We start from the raw sequence: 21713 nt of genomic DNA, 5'->3' as shown, positions 1-21713 counted from the left end.
AGGTCACCCTGAGCCTCCTTTTCTCCAGTATAAACATCCCCAGCTCCCTCGGCTGCTCCTCACAGGACTTGTGCTCCAGACCCTGCCCCAGCTCCGCTGTCCTTTTCTGGACTTGTTCCAGCACCTCGATATCTTTCCTTGAATTGCAGGGCCCAGAGCAGGATTTGAGGTGTGGCCTCACCAGTGCCCAGCACATAGGGACAATCTCTGCCTGGCCCTGCTGGCCACGCCATTGCTGATCCAGGCCAGGATGCCATTGGTCTTCTTGGCCACCTGGGCACAGCCTGGCTCATGTTCAGCTGCTGTCACCAGCACCCCCAGGTCCTTTCCTACCGCAAAAATTTGACTGGAGTTTTGCCCCTAGCAAGGAATGCTTTCCAGCCTCACTGCAAAATAGGTGTTGTCCATGAAACAAACTGAAACAAAGGCAGCAAAGATCAAGCCCACACTTACTTTTCAATAAACGGTTTTGTTTTTTCTTTTAAACTACATTTTAGCACTTATTTACTTAAAATGCAGAAGTACAGCCATGAAAATACATTAAATAATCCTGAAACTAAATACCTTTGATGTGAAAAACGCCAATCACTTGTTTTTAAAATTTTTAAAAGTCTAATAGTAATAAAATGGTTAAAAAAATAGTAACACAATTAGAGTAATAATTTGGACAAATTGAATTAAGACAATATGAGACAATAAAAACAAAGAGTTACGGACATCTGGGTACCTTTTTCTGGACCCCTGCTAACAAAGGATTAACCCTTAAGAACAATAGCCTACTGCATATTCATACACTTCATACATGATGCATAAATTCCATTCAAACACAGGATTCCATCTGGTCTTCATCAGCTTCTTCCTTCTAATCCTAACAGCTCCGTTGAGGTGGGAAGAAGTTAGTTTCGTCTGATAAGAAGGCAATAAATTCTTTTTCTCTGAAAGATTTAGGTGTCCTGTGGCTGCTATCTCGCTGCAAGTCCTTTCTGTTAAACAAAGCATCTTACATAGCATAGTTTCTATTTTATAACCCAAAACTATAACACAGTACTTAAGAAAATTAATACAGCATTGCTTTCTAACACAACACATATAATATTAATTTTAATATTTGCAAAAAGCCAATCATAAAATACATTGCATTTTCCACATTTGATTAGATAAATGAAGCCCTTGCTCCAACATTTTGTTCAGCTTTTAATAAAACTCTTAATGAACTTCATAAATAATAGAGTTTGCATATATGAGGGGAAAACTCTAAGCTTTCCTTTTATTTTTAACAACATCTTCCTACTATCTGACAGTCAATCATCAAATACTTGGTATTGTCTAATTATAAAAGTGCTACATTTTATGATATTTTTTCCCTAGCCTTCTCCATATCTTAACCTGCCTGGAAAAAGCTAATACTGTCTATTGAGAATTTTGTCAACTTGAATATTTTAGAAGAATAATTGACTAAGGACATTTTCCCATTTTGAGGTCATATGCTGTTCATTCTGTCATTGCCTATGTTCCCCCAAAGTACCTAAAAAAACCCAACCAACCAACCAGCCAGCCAGACAAGCAAGCAAGCAAGCAAGCAGAAACTTACTAAGCCTTTCTCTTCCTGCATCCCCCAAAAAGAAAGTGTCACTTTCTAGAGTACTTTAGAAGTGAAAAGCTGTCTACTTACAGGCAGAGTTATTTTTGCTGTTATCTGTCTAATGAAAGAGTTTCCAAACAGATTAAATATAACAAAAAAGTAGAACCTAGAAAGCAAAATTGTGTTTTCTTCCCGAAATGGTTTGATTTATGGAAAAAATCAGTGTTTTGATTGGATATGTATTGTTCATTCCTGCAGTTGATACTCAGATGCCATTTTTCATCAAAGGAACAGCCATGTTATGAATACCAAAAGTATTCTGGTAGCTAACCTGTGAGTGGAGGAGAGGGTGCTTCATGGCTTAAGTGAAATACAGCACTTTCCATGTTGTCAGCTTTGGGACTGAAAAAGGCTTGTGAGAGTGAGACATCCTCTTCTTCAGATCCTTTGCTTGCTTGGTCCTTACCTCTCCTCTTCAATCCCCAGCTATGATTTAAGTGTTGCTTTTTTTCATACCTAGTCAAGTGGACAGGTGCATCCACCCTTAATAGTGAAGGAGATGTCACCCAGCCTTCAAGATGTCTGTTGTAAAAAAAAAAAAGAATAAATAGCCCCAAACAACCTAAACCAGAACAAAACACCAAATGGTTGTATGTTGACTCATCTGATAAAGGAAGTGGCATTTTTTCTTCCTGCTTCACGCAGTGCTGCAGCTTAATTTTGTTGTATCCATTTTAAAAGCTGTGTGTATGTGCAGTGACTGGTTTTTTCCCAGAAATTGTTATCCACTCTTTGTGTAAATATCCAGTGAAATTGGTTTTGACGTTATCATTTGCTGAGATGAAAGAGGTGTGTTTCTGTTAATACCAAGCTGGTAAAATAAAAGCTGCTGCAAAGATTAAAAAAGGTGGTGACACACAATTCTCTTGGGATATTTGTAGTGTTTGGTTTTTTATTTCCCCCGACCTGATTTTTATCATGATATGTGGAAGACATCTCTAGAGGCAATTTTCTTAACATTTGTTTCTCTCATACCCCACACACTCCCACTGGGAGCTGGTTTGTGAGGAACAGAGAGGACAGGAGACTTCTGGGCAAGTAACTGAGAGACTACAGAGCCTGGAAAAGGGTCGGGGGGCTGAGCCAGCATGGGGTGCTGCCTCCTCACTGCAGCTGGCAAGCCCTCGCTCCAGGCAGCCTCTGCCTCTCTCCTGCCTGGACTGGGCTCTGAAACAGCCTTGTGCCCATCCCTTCCCCAAGCTGTATTCCCTTGGGCACTAAACCCCCAGGCTCTGTTTTGTAGTTTATGGAGCTGCTGTGCCAGCCTTTTCCTCACACCATGCAAAGTGCACCGTTCTGAAGGTGAAAGACTAGGCGTCTATTATTTGAGGGAACAGTGATCTCATTTGCCTTATTTTTTACTTTTGCTTAGAACCTGTTTGAATGAAATCCCTTTCTGTCAGCTATTTCAAGGAGAGTGGACTGGTTCAGGATTTGCTACCTCTCACCATTTTTCTCAGAGCTGGGGAAATGTAGCATTCAAATTTCTAGAGCCTCACATGAAGGGGCATCAAATATTTTTCTGAATATTTCTATGTTTAAAAAGAAACTCTGAATGACACCATAAATTACGTTGAAGCAGAAAAATTGTTCACTTCATACTCTAGGGAACAGTTGAGATAAAATGATCTCTGGTGAGGGAATTCAGGTAGGATTTGTGCTCTTTCAGTGCCTAGCACTACCTGTTTTTAAGGGTACTGTTATCAATATGGATGGGGTAAGGTGTTTGCTGTTTATTAAATGTTCCTAAATTGATGGAAGAACAGGAAGACACACTGTTCTTGTGTGTCAACAGTGTGGTTGATGGAAGAGGGAAAGCTGGCATGATTTTGTCCTTCAGGGGCAATTGCCGCTATAGTTCTGATATTTTGGGTGTGTATATAAATTAATCTCTATGTATATGTGCATATAGGTATACATGGTGCAAATTAAAGTAGATTCTGTAGATTGCTACATAGGATTCTGTAGCTTCTTTCCTTCCACACCACATGCTCTTGTCCTTCTGGTGTGTGTGCGTAAATGTGTATGGTGCTAGAGAACAGGCTGGTTGTAATGATGCGCTTGGGAATTATTTTTGTCCTGTAGTATTCCATCAACAATTGCTAACTGCCCTGATGTAAACTGGGCTAGCCCGACATCTCCAAATACCGGAAAACTTGGAACATACTAGGATAAGTCATGTATTGGATATACATAGTTACTCTGCTTCAGTAGCTCTAGGACATATATTATTTATATTGCAAGTTAAAGAAACAGTGCTTAAACACAAGAGTGTATTTAATGTTATTTAAACTAGGGAAATGTCTTTAGCTTTAATAAGGAAAGCAGTAATTGATGAATTTTTATCATTATTAGCAGTTCAAAGATCTTTTTAATTGTGCAAATTTTCTCAAACTGTGACCCTTAAAATAGGTAATATTTATAATAACCTAAGGCTGGAAGGAACCCATAACAATCAGCAAGTCCAACTCCCTCATGTCCAACCTGAAGTTCCCCTGGTGCAGCTTCATTCCATTTCCTCATGTCCTGATGCAGGTCACCAGAGAAAGGAGATCAGCATCTTCCCCTCCCTGGTTAGGAGGGAGCAGATGCCTGTGAGTCCCCTTCTGACTGCTGACTGTCCTGCTCTCTGGAAAAAAAGCTAACTTGTTTCCAGCAAGCTAGTCCTCTGACCAGAGGATACAAAGCCTGAGGATCACTGGATTCCTTTCTGCTTGCTATGGTTATGAATTGACCTGTGGAAACCCAGGGCACCAGGAATATTTCTCTGTCTGCTCTGGGGTGCCCTGACCCCAGGGAAGCACCGACTTTGACCCTCATTCATGGAGAAAGTTTCCTAGACTTCAAGATAGATTAGAATCCACAAAAGTGTGAAGTAGATTATAGAGAGTAGCGTAGGTGTATCACTTGGTTTTGGGATTTTTGGTATGTTGTGGATGGAAGCAAGATGGAGGGCACAGGGTGTTATCCTGGGTTTCTTCTTCATGCTTCTTCCTTCTTCTTCTTCTTCTTGGGTTTGGTGGCATTTTGTAATTGGGCAGAAAAGGGAAAATAATCTAGGTGTCAATTCTTAATTGGATAGTTTAGTCTTAAAAGACCTTGTAACAAGAGATTGTTGGCCATTTTGTGCCTTCTAATGAAAAGTTGCCGAACTCACAGTAGTGAGACTGTTTTACTGATAAGAAATAATAAACACCTGAGTCTGAACACGAATTACTGTCTCAAGTGCCTTCAATCCAGACCCAGAGAAACCAACAACTGGTACCGCCACAGACTCCTAATGTTAAGGAAAAAAAAAAGAAGGGAAAAAAAAGATTGTGTGGAGGTGGAAGTGATAAGTCATGGAAAAAAAATAGTGGAATTAGAAAGATAAAAAGATTAGATGAGACCTGATCGTACAAGACTCAAAAGTTGTTAGATTTATTCCTTAACTACCAGAGTCTGTGGTCAAAATTTGTGTTTTAAACTACAAGGAGAGTATCATGGATGTTAATACAGATGTATTTGGCTAGTTTGAGTTTGTAGCAAATAAAGCAGCATAGCATGCTTCAAGTCCTGTAGAAAATGGCAGAAGTTATAAGAGGGTACAGCATCTTAGAATGGCACGGAATTACTGTGATTTCAAAAATAAATATTTGCCCTTATTTTGCAAGCATGAATAATTAGTTGAGGAGTACAAGAAGATTTGGTTAGAAAAATACTTGAGTAAAGCTAAATTTTTTAAAATGTGTTGCAGAATATTTTGTCCTCCACTTGTCTTTCCTCACTGTATTATTTGAAGTAAATATTTCTCTTACTGAATATAAGAAAAATAAATATTTGTACTTATGCCCTGAAAATACAAAACAGAGGTCTTTATTTACTGTATGTTAGCTTCATGTGTTTTTTGTAAATAATAATATCTCTAATAATATCTGATGGTCAATAGTATGGTAATCGCCTTTCAGACACTCTTCAAGTTCAAAAAAGGAACTTTTTTCCATTTCATAAAGGAACTTCTTCTTCATGGCTTTGAAATTACCAGGGAAGGGGAGTAAAACTGGAATTTATTCAGAATAATCCTAAGGAAGTGGAAAATCATTACCAAATATTTCCTTCATGTTTTTGGGATTAAGGATTATGAAATGATTTCCAGAATCTAGAGTCATATGGAATAATATCATGAGATTATTCATAATGTCATTATTCATGACATTATAAAGGGCAGTATCAAATTCATTCATCCCTCTTAAAATTAGGCTGTGTAGTCTGAAATATATCCAGGTGAGAGCATTTGATATTCATATTGTCTATGCGAAACATAAAATCAGAGAATAAGTGTGATCTATAGTGGAATTTTACCTTTGTGTCAATAGATATGAAATATATTTATTTTGGACAGGCATATGAATGCCAATGATTAGAAATTGCAGGTGTGTCATGTTTCTCTTTACCTGATCTTATATGGCTGTTCTTTGTCCTACCTGCTTTCTATTTTATTTATAGTTCAGGTGGTGCCCTGAGAAAATATGAACCAGCTGCTTTCTTACAGCCTGTTACTCGAACAATGTGGTACTGGACCTGAAATAGGTTCTGAACATAGAAGGTAATTTATCAGTTTGATATCTGGTTGTTAGAGTGGCATGCACTGAACTTTGATGTTAGAACTGTTGTCTTTTAAAGTGACCTTCCTAGAAGAGGGGAGCATTAAAGACTGACATATAGGAACTTCTTGCTGTTTGAATGAGATCTGAAGAAGTTTCTTTTTAAAAAGGAATCATAAATCTTCAGTACAAGAAGATCTATAAGTAATGAAGTGGTTTATTTTCAACAGGCAGGGAGACCTGGGTTTGTCTATTACATGGTTAATGAACAAAGAATGGTGTGTACACTGTAGGCCTTCATCCAGAGGAATGGTGTGCCTGCCACATCTCGTTTATTACCTTCTGTCTGTCAGTGCTGGTCTGGGAGACCTTGCTTACATCAGTCTTTGTCCCAGTCTCCAAATGTTACAGATCACTATGTTTGTAATTTATGGTATTAACTGTATTATTTCACAGTTGACTTACAGCAAACACAGAATTAATGTTCTTTGGTCAAACAGACTCTTGTCAGTTACTACATGTTCCCATCTTTAATTGTATTAATTCTAGTGTGATGGTTTGATTCAGAGCATCAACTCTTGTTTGACTGAATGCTGCCCATTTCTTGCACAGACCTAGTGTGCAGCTGAATCATCAAGCTGATCTGAATGTCTTTAAAATGAGACTGTAGCTTCATTCTGAAACTGTTATGTGTAGCATCCACAGAGAGAACCTATTTGGCATTTACTGAAGTTTTTTTTTTTTGCCTTTGTAAGAGGTTTTATGCAGTTAATTCCCTTGGATCATAGCAAAATTAAAACCACTAATTGGGGTGTTGTATTAATCTACGTAACACTTAGCACTTAAAGCTTTTCTTTTCTTCTGAGGTTTGTCTTGAGGGCAAAAGCCCAAACCAACCAATCAACATTCCTGAAAGGATCATGCAGTGGATACGAATAAATGTACACGAGACAGGTGTCATGCTTTAGTCTGGCAAAACAACGTGTTTGTTGTACGTGTGTTGCAGAGGAGGACGTGAGGGGTCTGTGGCATCCTGGTTGGTTTGCTGGAAATCTGCTACCTGTGAGTGCAATTGCCAAGAGTACCCTCTTGAGCCTATGCTCAACTAAATACCCCATCTTCCAAAGTCATAAGAAAATAAATACAAACATACTGAATTTGATGACCTAATCTTGTCAAAGGTCATTCCTCTGTTACAGTGTGCAACTGTTGAAGTGGCAAACTATGATAATGATAGCCAAGGTTTTGTGCTGTGAAGTAAACAAAAAATTCAAGATTGTTGACAAATTGTTCTGATTCCTGTTGTGTATAACTGGCAAGCTAATTGAAATTCTTCAAGTGATTGCTTGAACTTATTAACAATACAAATATGCTACAATTGTGCTACAATATAAATGTACTAAACTATCATGTTTATCACTTGGATAAATAATCTAGTCATATGATTATGCATTCTAAAATTATGCGGGAGTTTTGAGACCTTTTTGCCATTCCCATAGCAATTAGTTTCAATCCAATCTTACTGGTTACCAATGCTACTTAATGTTCTCTATGCCAAATTTGCTGCAGCAGTAGCACTTCATTGGTGCCTGCTACTGCTATTCTTAAGTGAGAACGGGCATTGGTACTGAGAAACAAATGTCAAAGACATCAAAGCCATTTGTGTCAGAGAGTTCAGCAGGATGCCACGGGGTGTCACCAACGTGCTCAGTACAGTCCAGCTTTTAACCAGGACATCTCATGGAATTGATGGCAATGTGAAATGATTGTGTTTACTGAAACTACAAAACTCAAAAACCAGAGCATGGAAGTCTTCATCAAAGAAACAAACTGGCCCCAGAAAGAAACTATCTCTGATGAGATGGTCGGATATGCTGAAATTGAGAGCAAAAGCCCAAGAGCTTTGCATCAAGCAACTGTGTGCTTGTAAATGCCGGGAATCTTCTGCTTAGGCTTAGCAGCCTTCAGAGTTCTTTCTCAGTGTGTACTTGTAGAACCAGTTTTAAAATCAGACAGATTTACTTTACCAAAACCAGGGGGTGGCTGAAGGAAAACATGGTACTCTAAGAGTCAAGGAGTCTAAGAGGCCTTCTAAAAAGACAGAGAAGTGAATTTTAGGAGTTCATTTTAATTCCCCTTCCAAAAAAATTAACAGTAAAAGTTTCATATTTTTCCATTTATCTTGTGTGCAAGTTGTTATTTTTCTTACTAATTCTGTTTATTTGCTTGTGACTGAGAAATGGGATGTCACTGTAACGGGCTGTCTGTTTTGGACTGTTGAGAATATGAACCAAGCCATTGATAAGCTGCCCACTCTAAGGAGGAAGCTGTTCTGACCCCCAGACAGCTGCTCTTCTGCAGCTGGATGGACTAGAAGAATTAGGAAAAACAATTAGCATCCAAACCAGTTGGAAGATGGATTGGCACTTGGTTTTTTCAGTGCATGCATTGAATTGTCTCCCTTGTCAGTAGATGATAAAGTAATTACAAGGGCTTAGACTACATGCATGAGTTTGCATGCTAGATTCTTGTAGACAAGAAATGGTGCTTTCTAATTTAGCTACACACCCATGAAATAGATGTCAAAGTCCAAGTTTCAAAGAGGAAACGACGGTTGCAGGCAAAACCGGCAAAACAGGCAGGTGTTGCCTTTCTTAATTTACAGCCCTGGCAGCTTGGCCTTGTAGTCATATTGTATACCACGAGTGAGGTGTGGGATTGGGTGTGTGCATGTGATCTGTTTACTGTGTATAACCTCTGCAAAAGAATACCTGCATAATCTTATTAAGGCTCTGTATTAATTTTGTATGTTGTGTATCAAATGGAAAGAATAAATTGGTTTACTAGCAGTTTTACAAAGTCTACCTCAGTTCTGTTTTTATGGTACATTCTGTTGCTCTTGAGGTTTATTTGAAAGAACACTTTGCAGCTTATTAATGTAACGTTGCATTGCAAAATCCAGAAAAGCCTGTTACAGTAGTGCTAACAAACGTGAACTGACTTGTCGTGTGAGAGCTGCTCAGGATTCCTGTTTACAGTTTGTTGTTTCTGCAGCTACTTTTGCTGTGTTTACCCTTACAGCACCATTGGTATGGAGTGTAAAAAACCCCATTGTTTCAGTTTGATCAGAGGGTGTGGAGGAAAAGACTTTCTGATTCTGTTGCACCAGAAAATTCCTGGCAAATGTGAAGAGTCAGAGGGTAGTAGCATTTTCTGAATAGGCATTTATACCATCCTCCATAAATATCAAATACACAAACATACAGAACTTGTGCAGCTGACGTCTGCAAGTGTCTGCTGAACAGACATTTTGAGGTTTCATCACTCCTACTGTAAAGGAATGATAAGTCACTTATCCTTTCTCCAGAACTGTTAGACATACTGACTGTCACAGTAAAGGTTATTGCACTTAACTTATTTAGACAATATTAACACCAGTTACTAAATGAGCAATATATAATTGTGAATAGAAGTGCCAAGGATCATGCTGAGTAACAGACTGTAGTTCTGTTTAAAAAAAAAATGATACCTTAATTTTAAGTGCTGTATAATTAGACCTTGTTAAGTACTGTGGTTTTGAATTGAGATGCAGCATTTGCAGTGGGGAGAAAGTTTGAAGTTCTGCCATTTTTTTAAGACTGCCAAATTGCAGTAACTACTTAATTGTTGATATAACTGCTGATATTTCAGTGGCTACTTCTCAAGTGATGTCAAGGTTAATAATTTGCTGTGGTAACTTAATTCTCAAATTTTGCTGAGTATAAAGTATTCAGTGGCTTCTAAAAAGTTCTGCATAATTGCTTATCTTAGCTGGTAATAATGATATGATAGTCTGACAAAACATAGAAGCTTCTGTATAATTTATATGAAAGTAGGGCAAATTTCTACCCAAAATATGAGTCTGGTATAAGAAAATCTGGACAAATATGAAACCAACAACAAAAAAACCCAAAACCCCTAAGATTGTTTTTCATTGTATGGAACTCCTCATACAATTAGTGGGGTTTTCTGTTTGTTTGGTTTGGATTTTTTTAGCTTTATTTTAGATTTTTTAAATTAAAAAAATAATATTAATGAGATGAGCTCTAGTATTCTACTGCAGTATTCACTGGAACAAAAATATTTGAGGACTTACTATTATCTGCACAAGAAATCCTTAATGGATAAAGAACTGCTCTTGCCAAAGGGGTGTTCGTTCTTCCTTATTATGTAGCTTCACTATCCTTTCATTATTTGGTATCCCTCTCTACCTTAAGTTTAGGACTATAAAAGGAAAGTTAGCAAAGAGATTTCCTCAAGAGGTTCAAGTGTTGTTCCTTACAAAGTCCTTGGCTCTCTTCTTCTCTCATTTGCTTTACATTTCCACAACCCTCTAGAAAATGGCTTTTAGGGTTTGGAAGATTATGTTTTTTTTGGGTTTTTTTTTGTTTCCCAGTTTAATTTTGTCTTTCGTATTTATATTTAATTCTGTTTGAACTTACATTTGTTTAATCCCTGCTGAATTTTAACATATATAGTTTTAATTAAACTAGTAATTTTTTTTGTAATGATCTTCCTTTCACTGAAATCTTGTTAAAAAGTTGAATATTTAAGTTCCCATGGCTTCCTAGCGTGATCATTAGTCATGCAGGTAGCAGCTCTTTTGTCTTCCCCTAGTCATATATTCTGTAAGTGCAATGAGTTGATCTTAAAATTCTTGAACATATTACACAGAGATCATAAGTATTTTCATATTCTCATCGTATTTGTTATTATTTAATGCTTTTAGGTCAATATAATGAGTTTTTTATCTTCTCTTTGTTTGTTTTCCCTGTAGCACTCCATTCTCACAGGAATGTGAGGATGCCATGAAATATTGTTTCAACTTTTATTGACCTGCCATCCCAAGTCAAGGGAATCAAATGACTCAAAGATGAGTTCCAAGTGCTCTTAAATGAATAATATAAATAATACGTTAGTATTTCAAGTAACAATCAAAAGTACTGAAAAACCAAAGTCTTGTTTCAGAACTGGGACCTATTAACATGTTGAAGATTAGTTTAGGTGTTGCCTGTGTGATCTAGTTGCTGCATAGTTACATGAGCTTTCCCTTCTCTTTGGCTCCATATATGGCTTACATACCACACTAACTGAATTTTTCTGTCAAGTTCCAGTGGGTCTGAAAGAAAGGTAAATTGCTAAATTTTAATTAGCTAAAGCCTGGGTCAAGTATAAATGAATTAAAGGAAAAAAAATCATTGAGAAACAAAGTTCTTACCTCAGAATTCCAGTTCTTTCCCCTGTGCAGGTAAATCAAACCTCTGAACTACCTGTTCACTCTTTGATGGCTTCTTTGGACAATATTATTTCACTGTATCGGTGTGCTGACTTTGACATCTTATGCTTGGTAGTAGTATAAGTAAGCTGGTGTTATACAGTGTATATAATGATTAACCTGTGGTAGCTCCAGAATGTCTACCTGCTAACTTGTTTTGGGCACCAAGGGTTCAAAACTCTCCTCATTTGTAAATGCTGTTGAATTTGGAAAGTGTTTTGACTCTCATTTACTGCTGTCATGTGATTCACTTCACTAAACAAAAATAATATATTGAAAAATTCTTGATCCTTTTAGAGACTTGTTTCACACTGGCTGCTTAGTTGTAGTTCTCATTGTATGAACAGCTTTCAAGACATCTGAAGTAAAGGTTGATCTACTGTCCTTTCTAAGCTACTCCAGAAAAAAAAAAAATTTTATCTACTCTTACAGTAATGTTTGGACCTTTTCTAAACCAAAATAAAATGCTTGCAGTCCAAAGCATGTGAACTTTGCAATTTTTTTTAAAAAGGGGGTTAACATAATCTGTGTCATCTGATAAGAAAAATTTAGTTAATAAACTAATTTTTGTAAGTAGAGCAAGAAGTTTTGCATAATAGTGTTCCAAGGAGGTATTAATACTCATCACGATACCTACTGCATGCTGTTAGCCTCTTTCCTTCAGTCTGCAAGGAGAAGCACAGTTGGAATCCCAAACAGGTCAAACTCCATGCAAAATAAATGCTGGTTGGGTATATAACAAATACTCAGTGCTGAACACGTTGATAAATTCTAGAATGCACTCTGTTGGTTTAAAGGAAGATAGCTTACTGAACTGAAAAGAATAAACTTTCCTTAGAAAAGTTTTTCCATGCTTAAGGGAAGTTTTGTCATGAAAGGAAACAGGACTTAAGGAGTTTACTTGTTTATACAACATTTGGGTAGAACCAAGGTTCAGAAATCCAGTGAAACTGTTATACTAATGCTTCATCCCATAAGAATACAAGCTGTGCTGTTATTTTGGTTTTAGTTTATTATGTCCCTGTAATTTGTAGCTTTTTTCACATGGCACCATCCCAAACTTAACTGACTAGCTAAATATGGTGAATAACTAGAAAACTACTGAAAACCTTCACAATAATGAAGGTGTCCCCACCACATTTCAGTGGCATCTGCAAGGTTTGCCTGTTATGTGAACTGTAAGTACAGGAACCAGCAATTTTCAAAATGCTTATATAAGAGAGTGGCAGGCCACAGGCCACCAGCAGCAAGGGGGGACCAGTGTTCTGAATAAAATGGGTGGGTTCTGCAGGAACATTTTGTAGACCAGCAGTACACTCTGAAGACCTTGTTTTCCTTGTAGCTTACCCTTCCGCATGCTGATTGTCACAATGGCAAATTACAGTGAGGCTGGCAGCTGCATTGGAAACTGCCTGGAAACAAGACAAGGGTCAGCATGACCTGCCGGAAGTGTGACCTCCCGTCATGTGCATGAGGAGAATTTCTCTTTTCCTGCTTATAAACCAATTCTCATATTTTTTCTGTGAATCCTTCTGTTGCATTGGGCATCTTTAGGGCATGCACTGATGATTAGGCGAATTTTTAGGAAGTGTAAATAATAGCAGAGGCGTATTTTGAACTCTCTCGCAGCAGCAAAAGGGCCATCAGTTCCCATCACGTGGCTGTCGCTTAAACAAGTATACATCTATTCTAGTAACATTTTCCCACCCAAACATAGCGTCCCGGGCTCTGTGAGACCATGTGCTTTTTGGAGTCTGGGTCACCCTGACACTGTGCTTAAGAAACTTAACCATTTAGGCTCTGCCCTTTGCTTATTTCTTGTGCTTCTAGTCCTTGGTCACAAATGACAACACAGAAATTTAAGCCACCTTAACTTTATCGGGGAAAGGGCTGAGATGGCACATTTGAGTTATCCATCTGTGGTAACTGTGGAACGGAAAACAGGAAAAGGAAAAGAAAACCAGGAAAAGCTCTTGTTTGCTGAAGTGATTATAGCATTGTAACACTGGTGTGCCGCTGGTTGATAGAGTTTGCCCACCTGTGTTTTGCGCGGGTTCTGATGGTTTTGATGAACAAACCCGCTGACGATGGAGCGGAGGTATCAGTGGAGCTACAGGAGTGGGGGCTGCTCCCTCCCGTGGGACAGCGCCTGCCGGGACGGGCTGCCTGTGCTCGGCAGGCGCGGGGCGGCTGGACAGCTCTCCCGGGCCCCGCCGGAGCCGGCAGCTAAGGGGACACCGCAGGCACCCAACCCACCCTCCGGCCCCCTTCGCTCGGCGGCCCCGCCTCGGGCGCACCGACGTCAGCGCACGTCAGGGCCGAGCCCCTCGCCCTCCCTCCCCCGCGGGTTCCGCTGTCCCGCCGCTCCTGCTCCCCGCGTCCCGCCTTGGGCTCCCGCAGCCGCCGCCCCAGCTCGGCCCGGCTCCCGACCCCGCTCCGCTCCCCAGCAGCCGCGCAGCGCGAAGATGGCGGCGTTCAAATTCGTCCTGCCGCCCCTCGGCCGCCGCATCCTCCTCCCCGCCGCACGGAGGGCTGAGGTAAGGGCGGGGGGCGGCGGGGAAGGCGGGTCCGAGCCCCTCCGCCTCGCCCTGCCCGCCGGTGACCTTGGCCGACACCGCGCTCGCAGCTGCCCGCGCCGGGGCCGGCGTGTGTGGCAGGGGTAGCCGAGCCGCGGGTGGGCGGCCGCCCTACGGGCCGGGGGAGGCGCTTCCCGCCCCGCGGGGGAGCGATGGCTTTGTTCGTGAGGGGCTTGTCCCGCGGCCGCCCCGCGGGCGGCGGGAGCAGGCGGGAGGGCAGAGCGCGGCCCCGCCGCAGGCCCGGGCCCGGCGGCGGGCGGGGATGCGGTGACCTTGAGACGGTGGCAAGGAGAGTTGGCTTAAGGTTTTTTTGGTCTCGTTTTTGCATTTAATTTATATTTATTAATTTAGATCCCCATCATTTTAAAAGGCAGCACAGTTACAGTGTGTTGCTGTGTATTGCCGTGTTGCTCTCACCCCCTCCTCTCCCGGAGGTGGGCAGCAGGTGTGCACAGCTCGCTGGCAGCCCCGCCATCTACTGCTATCCAGAAATGTGTGCTGTGCAGCCGTGCAGCTCCCTTCCTATGGGAAGCTTCTGCCAAATCTCGCAGATTTAATGGTTGCCAACCCACATGTAACCATAGCAAAGTTATTTCTTTTGTTTCTTCAGCCAGGACTGTGTCTGTGGCCATTCTTAATTTATTTTATTTTAAAAAGCTCACCTTCTCATGCCTTTGTTTACTACTCCTGATATCCTAATGGACAAATCTTAGCACTTTCAGGTTTTGTTTTACTATGTTATATTTTTGCTTTCCCAGATAATTAAAATCTGATTATTCTAGGAGCAGCTCATCAGTCCCTATGTTAATTCCTTAAACCTGCCAGTTGCCAGTTCCTGAGGTTTTAGCCTGCTGCCTCGGTGTGCAGGGAGGCATAGGTGATCGCTGGTGCCTGAACTCCCTGAAAGCCCATTGCTCTCAGACACCGGGTGGGTAGGAAAGGGACAAGGAGAAGAACATATTTAGGATAGAAGAGCAGATACACTCATTGGAGACATCCAACCTGCGAATGCACACTTGTGTAATGCATGCTTCTCTGTTCACCACTGTTGCACACAGTCGAGAAGATTAAAGAAAAGGTACCACGTGGCCTCTGAAATACTTTCCTATGCATGGGTACAGGGACACAGCAGAGGCCTAGCTTCCCTCCAGCCCTGGCACTCAAGCCCTCTTGCAGCCCTGTTGTACTGTGATTCCTAAAGCTGCCAGCACTTAATACTCCTCTGGACCTGCTCTGACACTTCTCTATCCTTCCTGTTCAGAGGACCCCAGCTCTGGATGCAGTGCTCCAGGAGGGTCTCAGCAGAGCAGAGCAGAGGGGCAGAATCCCCTCCCTGCCCTGCTGCCCACGGGGCTCTGGGTGCAGCCCAGGACACATTTGGCTCTCTGGGCTGGGAGTGCCATGGCTGGGCCATGTGCAGCCTCTCACCCACCAGCAGCACCAAATAGTCAATGAGTTCCTCTCCCAGTCTGTACTGAGGCCTGGGGTTTCTCTGATGCAGGTGCAGCACCAGCATCTGGCTTGTCCAGGTCTCTCTGTATGGCATCATATCCCTCAGAGTTATCAGCTGTGCTGGTTGACTTGGTTTGCAAAACTGGCGGAATGTGTAGTTGATCTCTCTTTGTCATTGATGAAGATATTAAGCAGTCTTGGTCCCAGCATGAACCCCTGAGGAACACCAGTATCTATCTGAGCCTTTCGCCACTCCCCTCTGGATGTTGCCATCACCCAATTCCTCATCCCCAAAATCCAAACAATCAAATCCATCTCGCTCTAAATTAGAGACAAGGATGTTGTGTGGGACTGTGTCAAAGGCTTTACAGAAGTGCAGATGAATCCATCGTCCTTCCCTTGTCCACTGATGTGGTCACTCCATCACAGAAGGTAACTAGTATGATCAGGCAGGACTTGCCCTCAGTGGAGCTGTGCTGGCTGTGCTGAATCATGTCCCTGTCCTCCTGTGCTTTAGCACAGCTTCCAGGAGGATCTGTGCCATGGCCCTCCCAGGCACAGAGGTGAGGTTCACAGGTTGGTAGTTCCTGGTGTCCTCCTTTTTTTACCCTTTTTAAAGGTGGGCACAATGTTTCCCTCAGGGAAGTCTCAAGGGACTGCACCTGACTCTGTGACTTTTCAAGTACCATGGATCAGTGGAGAAGCATTCATGGTTTAATTTGGCATGCAGAAGGCTCTTGCAGTTTTTCTCACATGACATTGTTTCTTATGACCCACATACTGATTTTTTTTATTGAGCCCATCAAAGCAGAGGAACATCAGGGTATGCACTGGGAAGGAGGTAAGCTTCCATTCAGATGGGTTTTCTTAATATTCAGTATAAATTCTTGCAGCTTTAATTATAAAAAGAGGACAGCTTGTGTAATATTGAAACTGAGCCAAAATTTGTTGCCCTCGTTATAACTGTAGGTAACTCTTAAGGTAAGAGCTCTTCAGGGAAGAACTGGACTATTGTCTTCAAAGTGTGTAAATTACCTTGTTTATTTATTAATTTTTCTCTCACAATATATTTTTTTTTCACTCCTGCTATCAAGCTAGAATTTGAAACACCAGTAGGTAGTACTTTAGCTTCCAGATTTTCTGAATTTATTGAGACTGTTTCAACATAGTGACTTAGGTGTCAGTTTTCCTTCTGGTGCCTGAACAAGTACTTGAGTAGTATTAATGCATGGTATTGGTGGTAAATATTAAAGAAAAAAAAGGTAAGTGTGGTCTTAGTACTTAACAGTACATACATAAGTTATGATGACTGCTGTGTAATGGCTTTGCCCTGTGAGGTCCAGGTTTGGGGGTGGGATTTACATTGATTTCCCTCTTGCTCTCCATATTTCATGCATTTCTTGGAGTCTCCTTGATTATGGACTGTTATTCAACAACATGGGGATCTCTAAGACCACGTTAGAAAGTTCTAAGACTGCACAAGGAAACTGGGGGAAGGTTCACTCTGTGGAAGGGTGTCCTTACCTACCATACTGCTGGTACAATGCTGTCCTTCCTATCGTTCTGTGGCTTCCACGCAAATTTTGTGGTGGTTTTGTCTTTCTTTCAGCAGTTTCTGATTATGTTTAGTGCCTGGATGCTTTTGAAGCTAATGTAGCAATATATAGGTTTAAGGAGTCTGTGGATGGCTCCAACTTGGGCTGAGGAGTTGCATTTGTAAATCTGTTCTCAGAAAGGCACAATTTGTCAGTAATTCAGGATGGAATTCTCTTGTTTTTGGCACCTGCACTTTACTTTCCTTCCTTTTCACCCCTGCTCTCCCTTCCCCTCCCCACCCCGGTCTAGTATTTACAGCAGCAATGTCTTTTTGTATCTATTTCCCCCTTATCTAGACAGAGGCAGAGTCTTCATTATAAAGCCAATGCCTTTTGTTCATTCACTTGCTTCTTTTATTGTTGTTGCAGATCTGTGGGTGCTATTTTTCTACCAGCTGTCATCGCAACACCAAATTTTACACTGATCCTGTTGAAGCTGTAAAAGATATACCCAATGGGGCAACTGTACTTGTTGGTGGTAAATACTGAAATTCTTTATGGTTGCAAGCATGTTATGTTCATGAGATACTTTTTACTCATTTACCTTGTTTCTTTTACTATTAACTAATTTGAGAATCCATGGAATTGCATGATTTTTTATAAATGCCCTTCTGTTCATGAAGGGCATACTCTTTCAGTGAGAAAATCCAGGTTGTGTCATAGGGAAGGGGAAAAACCTCAGAAAAACAGGGTTTTTTCCTGACTAGCAAAAAACAAAAACTGGACTCTATTTGGTTGAATCCAGAAAATGACCTTGGGAATTGGATAGCATTGTCATTTCACATGGTTTGATTATTTTATGTTTACATTCTCTGTATCCTGTCTCTGGGTCTCTGTGACCTTCAACCAACTGCCTAACCTGTTTCTGTGTTAGGAAGTGAAGATAATACTTATCTATGTTGCACTTAATGCTTATGTGTGGCATTTCCAGTAGAGTCAAGAAGTTGCATCATACTAACTTTCACTGTGACTTGAGCTTTTAGATATTGTGGATGCTTTCCACAATTTCATGCTGTTCCATCTGCATTTTAAAAAAAAGTGATTTAACTATTTCTTAAGTTGTTTTGATATTGCAGAAGGAATGAACATAAGATTGCAAAACACTTCAATGGAGATATATAATGAGGCAAAATTCCTTCTGCAGGAATTATGTTTGTTTTTGTTGTTGTTGCTAATTCATGAAGAAGAGAAGATTTGAGGCCAAGATAGGTTGGCCTTGAAGATCTGAGGGGGTCTTCACTGAGGGGTGATTCTGTGAAAAGGTAGTCCTTGTAGTGTGACATGGTATTTCGTTTTAGAGGTGCTGGAGTCTCTCAATTGGCAGTGTGAGGCTCTTGTGCCTTGGTGGAGATCTAGATTTTTGTGATTCCAGGCAGATATCCTCCCAAGGGGGTTCAGACTCCCTTCAGACTCAGCACTTTTTCCACCTAATTACACAGGCTAAGCAATGGGATGTGCAGCAGAGATAGGAAGGTTGAATGGGTAGAAAGAGAAGGAGGAATAATGGGTACAGGGTTGAGGACACATGTGGAGAGCCATGTGGAGCACTTCCCTAAAAGCCCACTCTGATGGGTAAAGAGCTTTCTCCAAACTGGGAAGTGTCGGGTGAGTGGGAGATTCCAGTACTCCCAGAGCAAGTCTTTCTGGAAATGTTGATTTATTTAATTGACTAAGGAGTTTCTCAGAACAGATTTTTAATTCCCATACTTCTAAACATTCTATGTTCTTTCAAACACTTGTCACATAATAAATATTTTATTTTTTTTTTATTTTGTGTAGGTTTTGGATTGTGTGGGATTCCTGAAAACCTCATTGGGGGTTTACTGAAGACTGGGGTAAAGGGAATAACAGCAGTCAGTAACAATGCAGGGTAGGTATTCATATGTCTGTGGTTTAATAAGTACAGACTAAAAATTCCAATTATGTGAAAAGGCTGATATATATTAAAAATATCTTTCTTTTCAACATCATAATTTTATATTAACCAGACAGCTTGTTTGAAAGTGTTGTTTTTGGAAGGAGTCCAGGAAGCTCAGTACTATGTGTATACTCGACTTTGTCAAGGACCAATTGTCATGGTGTAGAGTTGCAGTTATATTACTATAATATTTTTATTTAAATTTTTGTGTATTTAACTGGTTGGCTATAACTGGAAAATCTAACTGAGAGGCTTTAAATCTAGTATCAGTGATTTTGTGTGTATGGTTTTTTGTGAAGTTCCAAATGGGTATATATTTTTAAACTCAGTTTGGTGCTTTCTGACCCTCTTACTGTGTTTGTTACTTTAAAAAAAAATCCAAGCAACACAAAACCAGCAGAGAATACCTATGATGAATGAATGGAGAGTCTCTTTAATGAGTGTTCAGATTTTTGATGAATGTTTTTAAATGTTTGCCCCTTAAATTCATGTGGGGTTGAAATTGAGAGTACTTCTTTCATGTTTAATTTCTCATCTTCTCATTCAGGCTAATTTTTAAACTGTTCATTATAGTTACATAATAAGCTCCACAATACCTAATGCCTTATACCTCCACAATATAGATATATATAGGCTCCACAATATCTAATGATCCCCATATACGTAACTACAGCCACTTCTGTTGAAGTGCATTGATGGAAATATAAATTAAATTAAATAAAAATATTAATATGTAAAATATTAATTGCACATTTATTGGATAACAGATTTTTTTTTTTTGGTATTTGGTACATACACAGTTAAACTTAAGCTCCTTAGAATCTTGTGGGAAACAGTTTCTGGTGGATGATAAAAAGAAGAAAGAAAGAAAGAAATAATTTTGCATGGAAAGGTCAAGCACTAGAATAGAGATCATTAACTTCTCTCATAGTCTTATTTTTGAATAACACACATATATTTGCAGATAGAGAGGTTGAACGGATGTTCCTGAAGGGGAGGTGAAAGTCTGAATATGAGTAAAGGCAGAAAGAGGAGCACTGTGGAATAGGATGAAAAGGAAGACATTTTGTATTGTATTCTGAATATAGTTTCTGGTGTTATAGGTTAGAATTAATTTATATTGGAATAATGTTAACTTTCCTGAAAATTCTTTGGATTTTGAGGTGGAAGTGATTTCTGTAAAAATTTCCACTGGCTGCTGGCAGGAAAGCAAAATTTAATTCCTGTTTCTTGAAATTAGTTTTGCATAACATTCATGAAAGCCTGGAGAGTTCCTCACAGAACAGTGTAACAATTTGAAAATGCTCAAGGGCATCTAGAATTTTTTCTAAAAGTCTAGTTTGTAAAAATACAGGTTTTGCTTTTCTGTTGGACAGTATAATTTATTTTGAAATTTAAATAATAATAAAATAACTGTTTAATCTATCTTTGTATTTACTGTATTACTACTATGTGGAATTTAGCCTATTATGGTAGTGTTTGGGAACCAGGTTAAAACACAACTGTTGTCAGAAATAAAGTCAGAATTCACATAACAGCAATTGATACAATTTCTAATCTTCTAATTAGCCTATAAAAAAGCATGCTTTTATAATACCATGTGTCTTCTTAGCATCTTCTAATACCATGTCCAAAAGTTTGGTGGTATTATCAAATATTGGAACATCAATAAATGCTTTTACAAATGAAGGAGGACAGCAATCATATACCCTACAGCAGTTGTATTCCAAGGGTCAATTGTTCCTGTAATGTTGAGATGTCAGGCACTTTGTGGAATGAGTAATTTGCCACTTTCAAATTGCCATATTGTTTAGTGTGCTTTTCTTCGGTGACCTTGTGTTGCAGTTTATGCCTGGCTGTGTTTCAGTTTCTTGACTGCAGCTGCTTTCTTCTCCCCAGCTCTTCCAGCAAATAGGAGGTAATTGGTTGTGGTCAGGTTTTCTTGTCCTGCAGGGGTTAGCAGGCAGCTTGTACTTGGAGCAGGGAAGGAGCCAAGTGCACAGACAGACAGCCTATTCTGGAGAGCAGTGCAGCTGCATGGATTAAGTCACATGCCTTTCAATATGTGAGAACCATGGAATGTTGCAGGGCTGTCTGTTTATAACTAAAATAGCAGCAGTGGAGACAGCGATTCACTTACATCTGAGGGAGAGCAGTAATTAGGAAGTCCTGAAGTGTTCTTGCCAACTTTTCTAGCTGGAAACAAGGTTCAGCAGAGCCTAGAAATGCTTGGCAATGTCTGGAAACAACTTCAAAGGAGTAGGATGTTAACAAGTTCACATTCTACTTACTGTTCTGTACTGCAGTGTAATTGGGAGGAGATTCCTTCTGCAAAAACTTTTTCAAATCATGTAATTGCTGGCAAGTGAAGTCTTGGTTTTGGCCTCTTTAAGGCTTTTCAATGACAAGTTGTACAGTAGTGTGATGGGGTGCTCAGCTTACTGCCTGCTGCTGCACGTTGTGCCCGTGCTCATGCTGTGTGCTGGCCAGCGAAACAGCACCTTTAAGAGCAGTTACTCTTTTGCCAAGCCAAACAAGGCAAAGTGTTTGAAAGTGAAGCAGTTCAAATATCCAGTACCTCTGGTATTTACACAACTTGCTGCAGGGGAAGCTGAAGCTCGTGAACCCGGGCA

At 40.2% G+C, this 21713-nt stretch overlaps 1 protein-coding gene and 1 long non-coding RNA gene across 2 annotated transcripts in view; one reads left to right on the top strand and one right to left on the bottom strand.

Moving 5' to 3' along the window:
* Positions 1–477: 477 nt before the first annotated feature.
* LOC141727173 (uncharacterized) lies at positions 478–13866 on the bottom strand. Its single transcript, XR_012578219.1, has 3 exons — positions 13578–13866; positions 1914–2164; positions 478–983 (listed from the first exon to the last, which is right to left on the bottom strand). It is a non-coding gene; the product is annotated as an uncharacterized LOC141727173 (long non-coding RNA).
* The window catches only part of OXCT1 (3-oxoacid CoA-transferase 1), an 88830-nt gene continuing 80932 nt past the window's right edge, over positions 13816–21713 (top strand). The window contains exons 1-3 of the mRNA XM_005488828.4: positions 13816–14076; positions 17532–17640; positions 18942–19032. Of these exons, the coding sequence (XP_005488885.3) occupies positions 14005–14076; positions 17532–17640; positions 18942–19032 (272 nt within the window). The 5' untranslated portion in view covers positions 13816–14004. The remainder of the gene's footprint in view (positions 14077–17531; positions 17641–18941; positions 19033–21713) is intronic.

Source organism: Zonotrichia albicollis, chromosome Z, assembly GCF_047830755.1.
Source record: "Zonotrichia albicollis isolate bZonAlb1 chromosome Z, bZonAlb1.hap1, whole genome shotgun sequence".
Classification (NCBI taxonomy): domain Eukaryota; kingdom Metazoa; phylum Chordata; class Aves; order Passeriformes; family Passerellidae; genus Zonotrichia; species Zonotrichia albicollis.
This window is presented reverse-complemented; position numbering and strand designations above follow the sequence as displayed.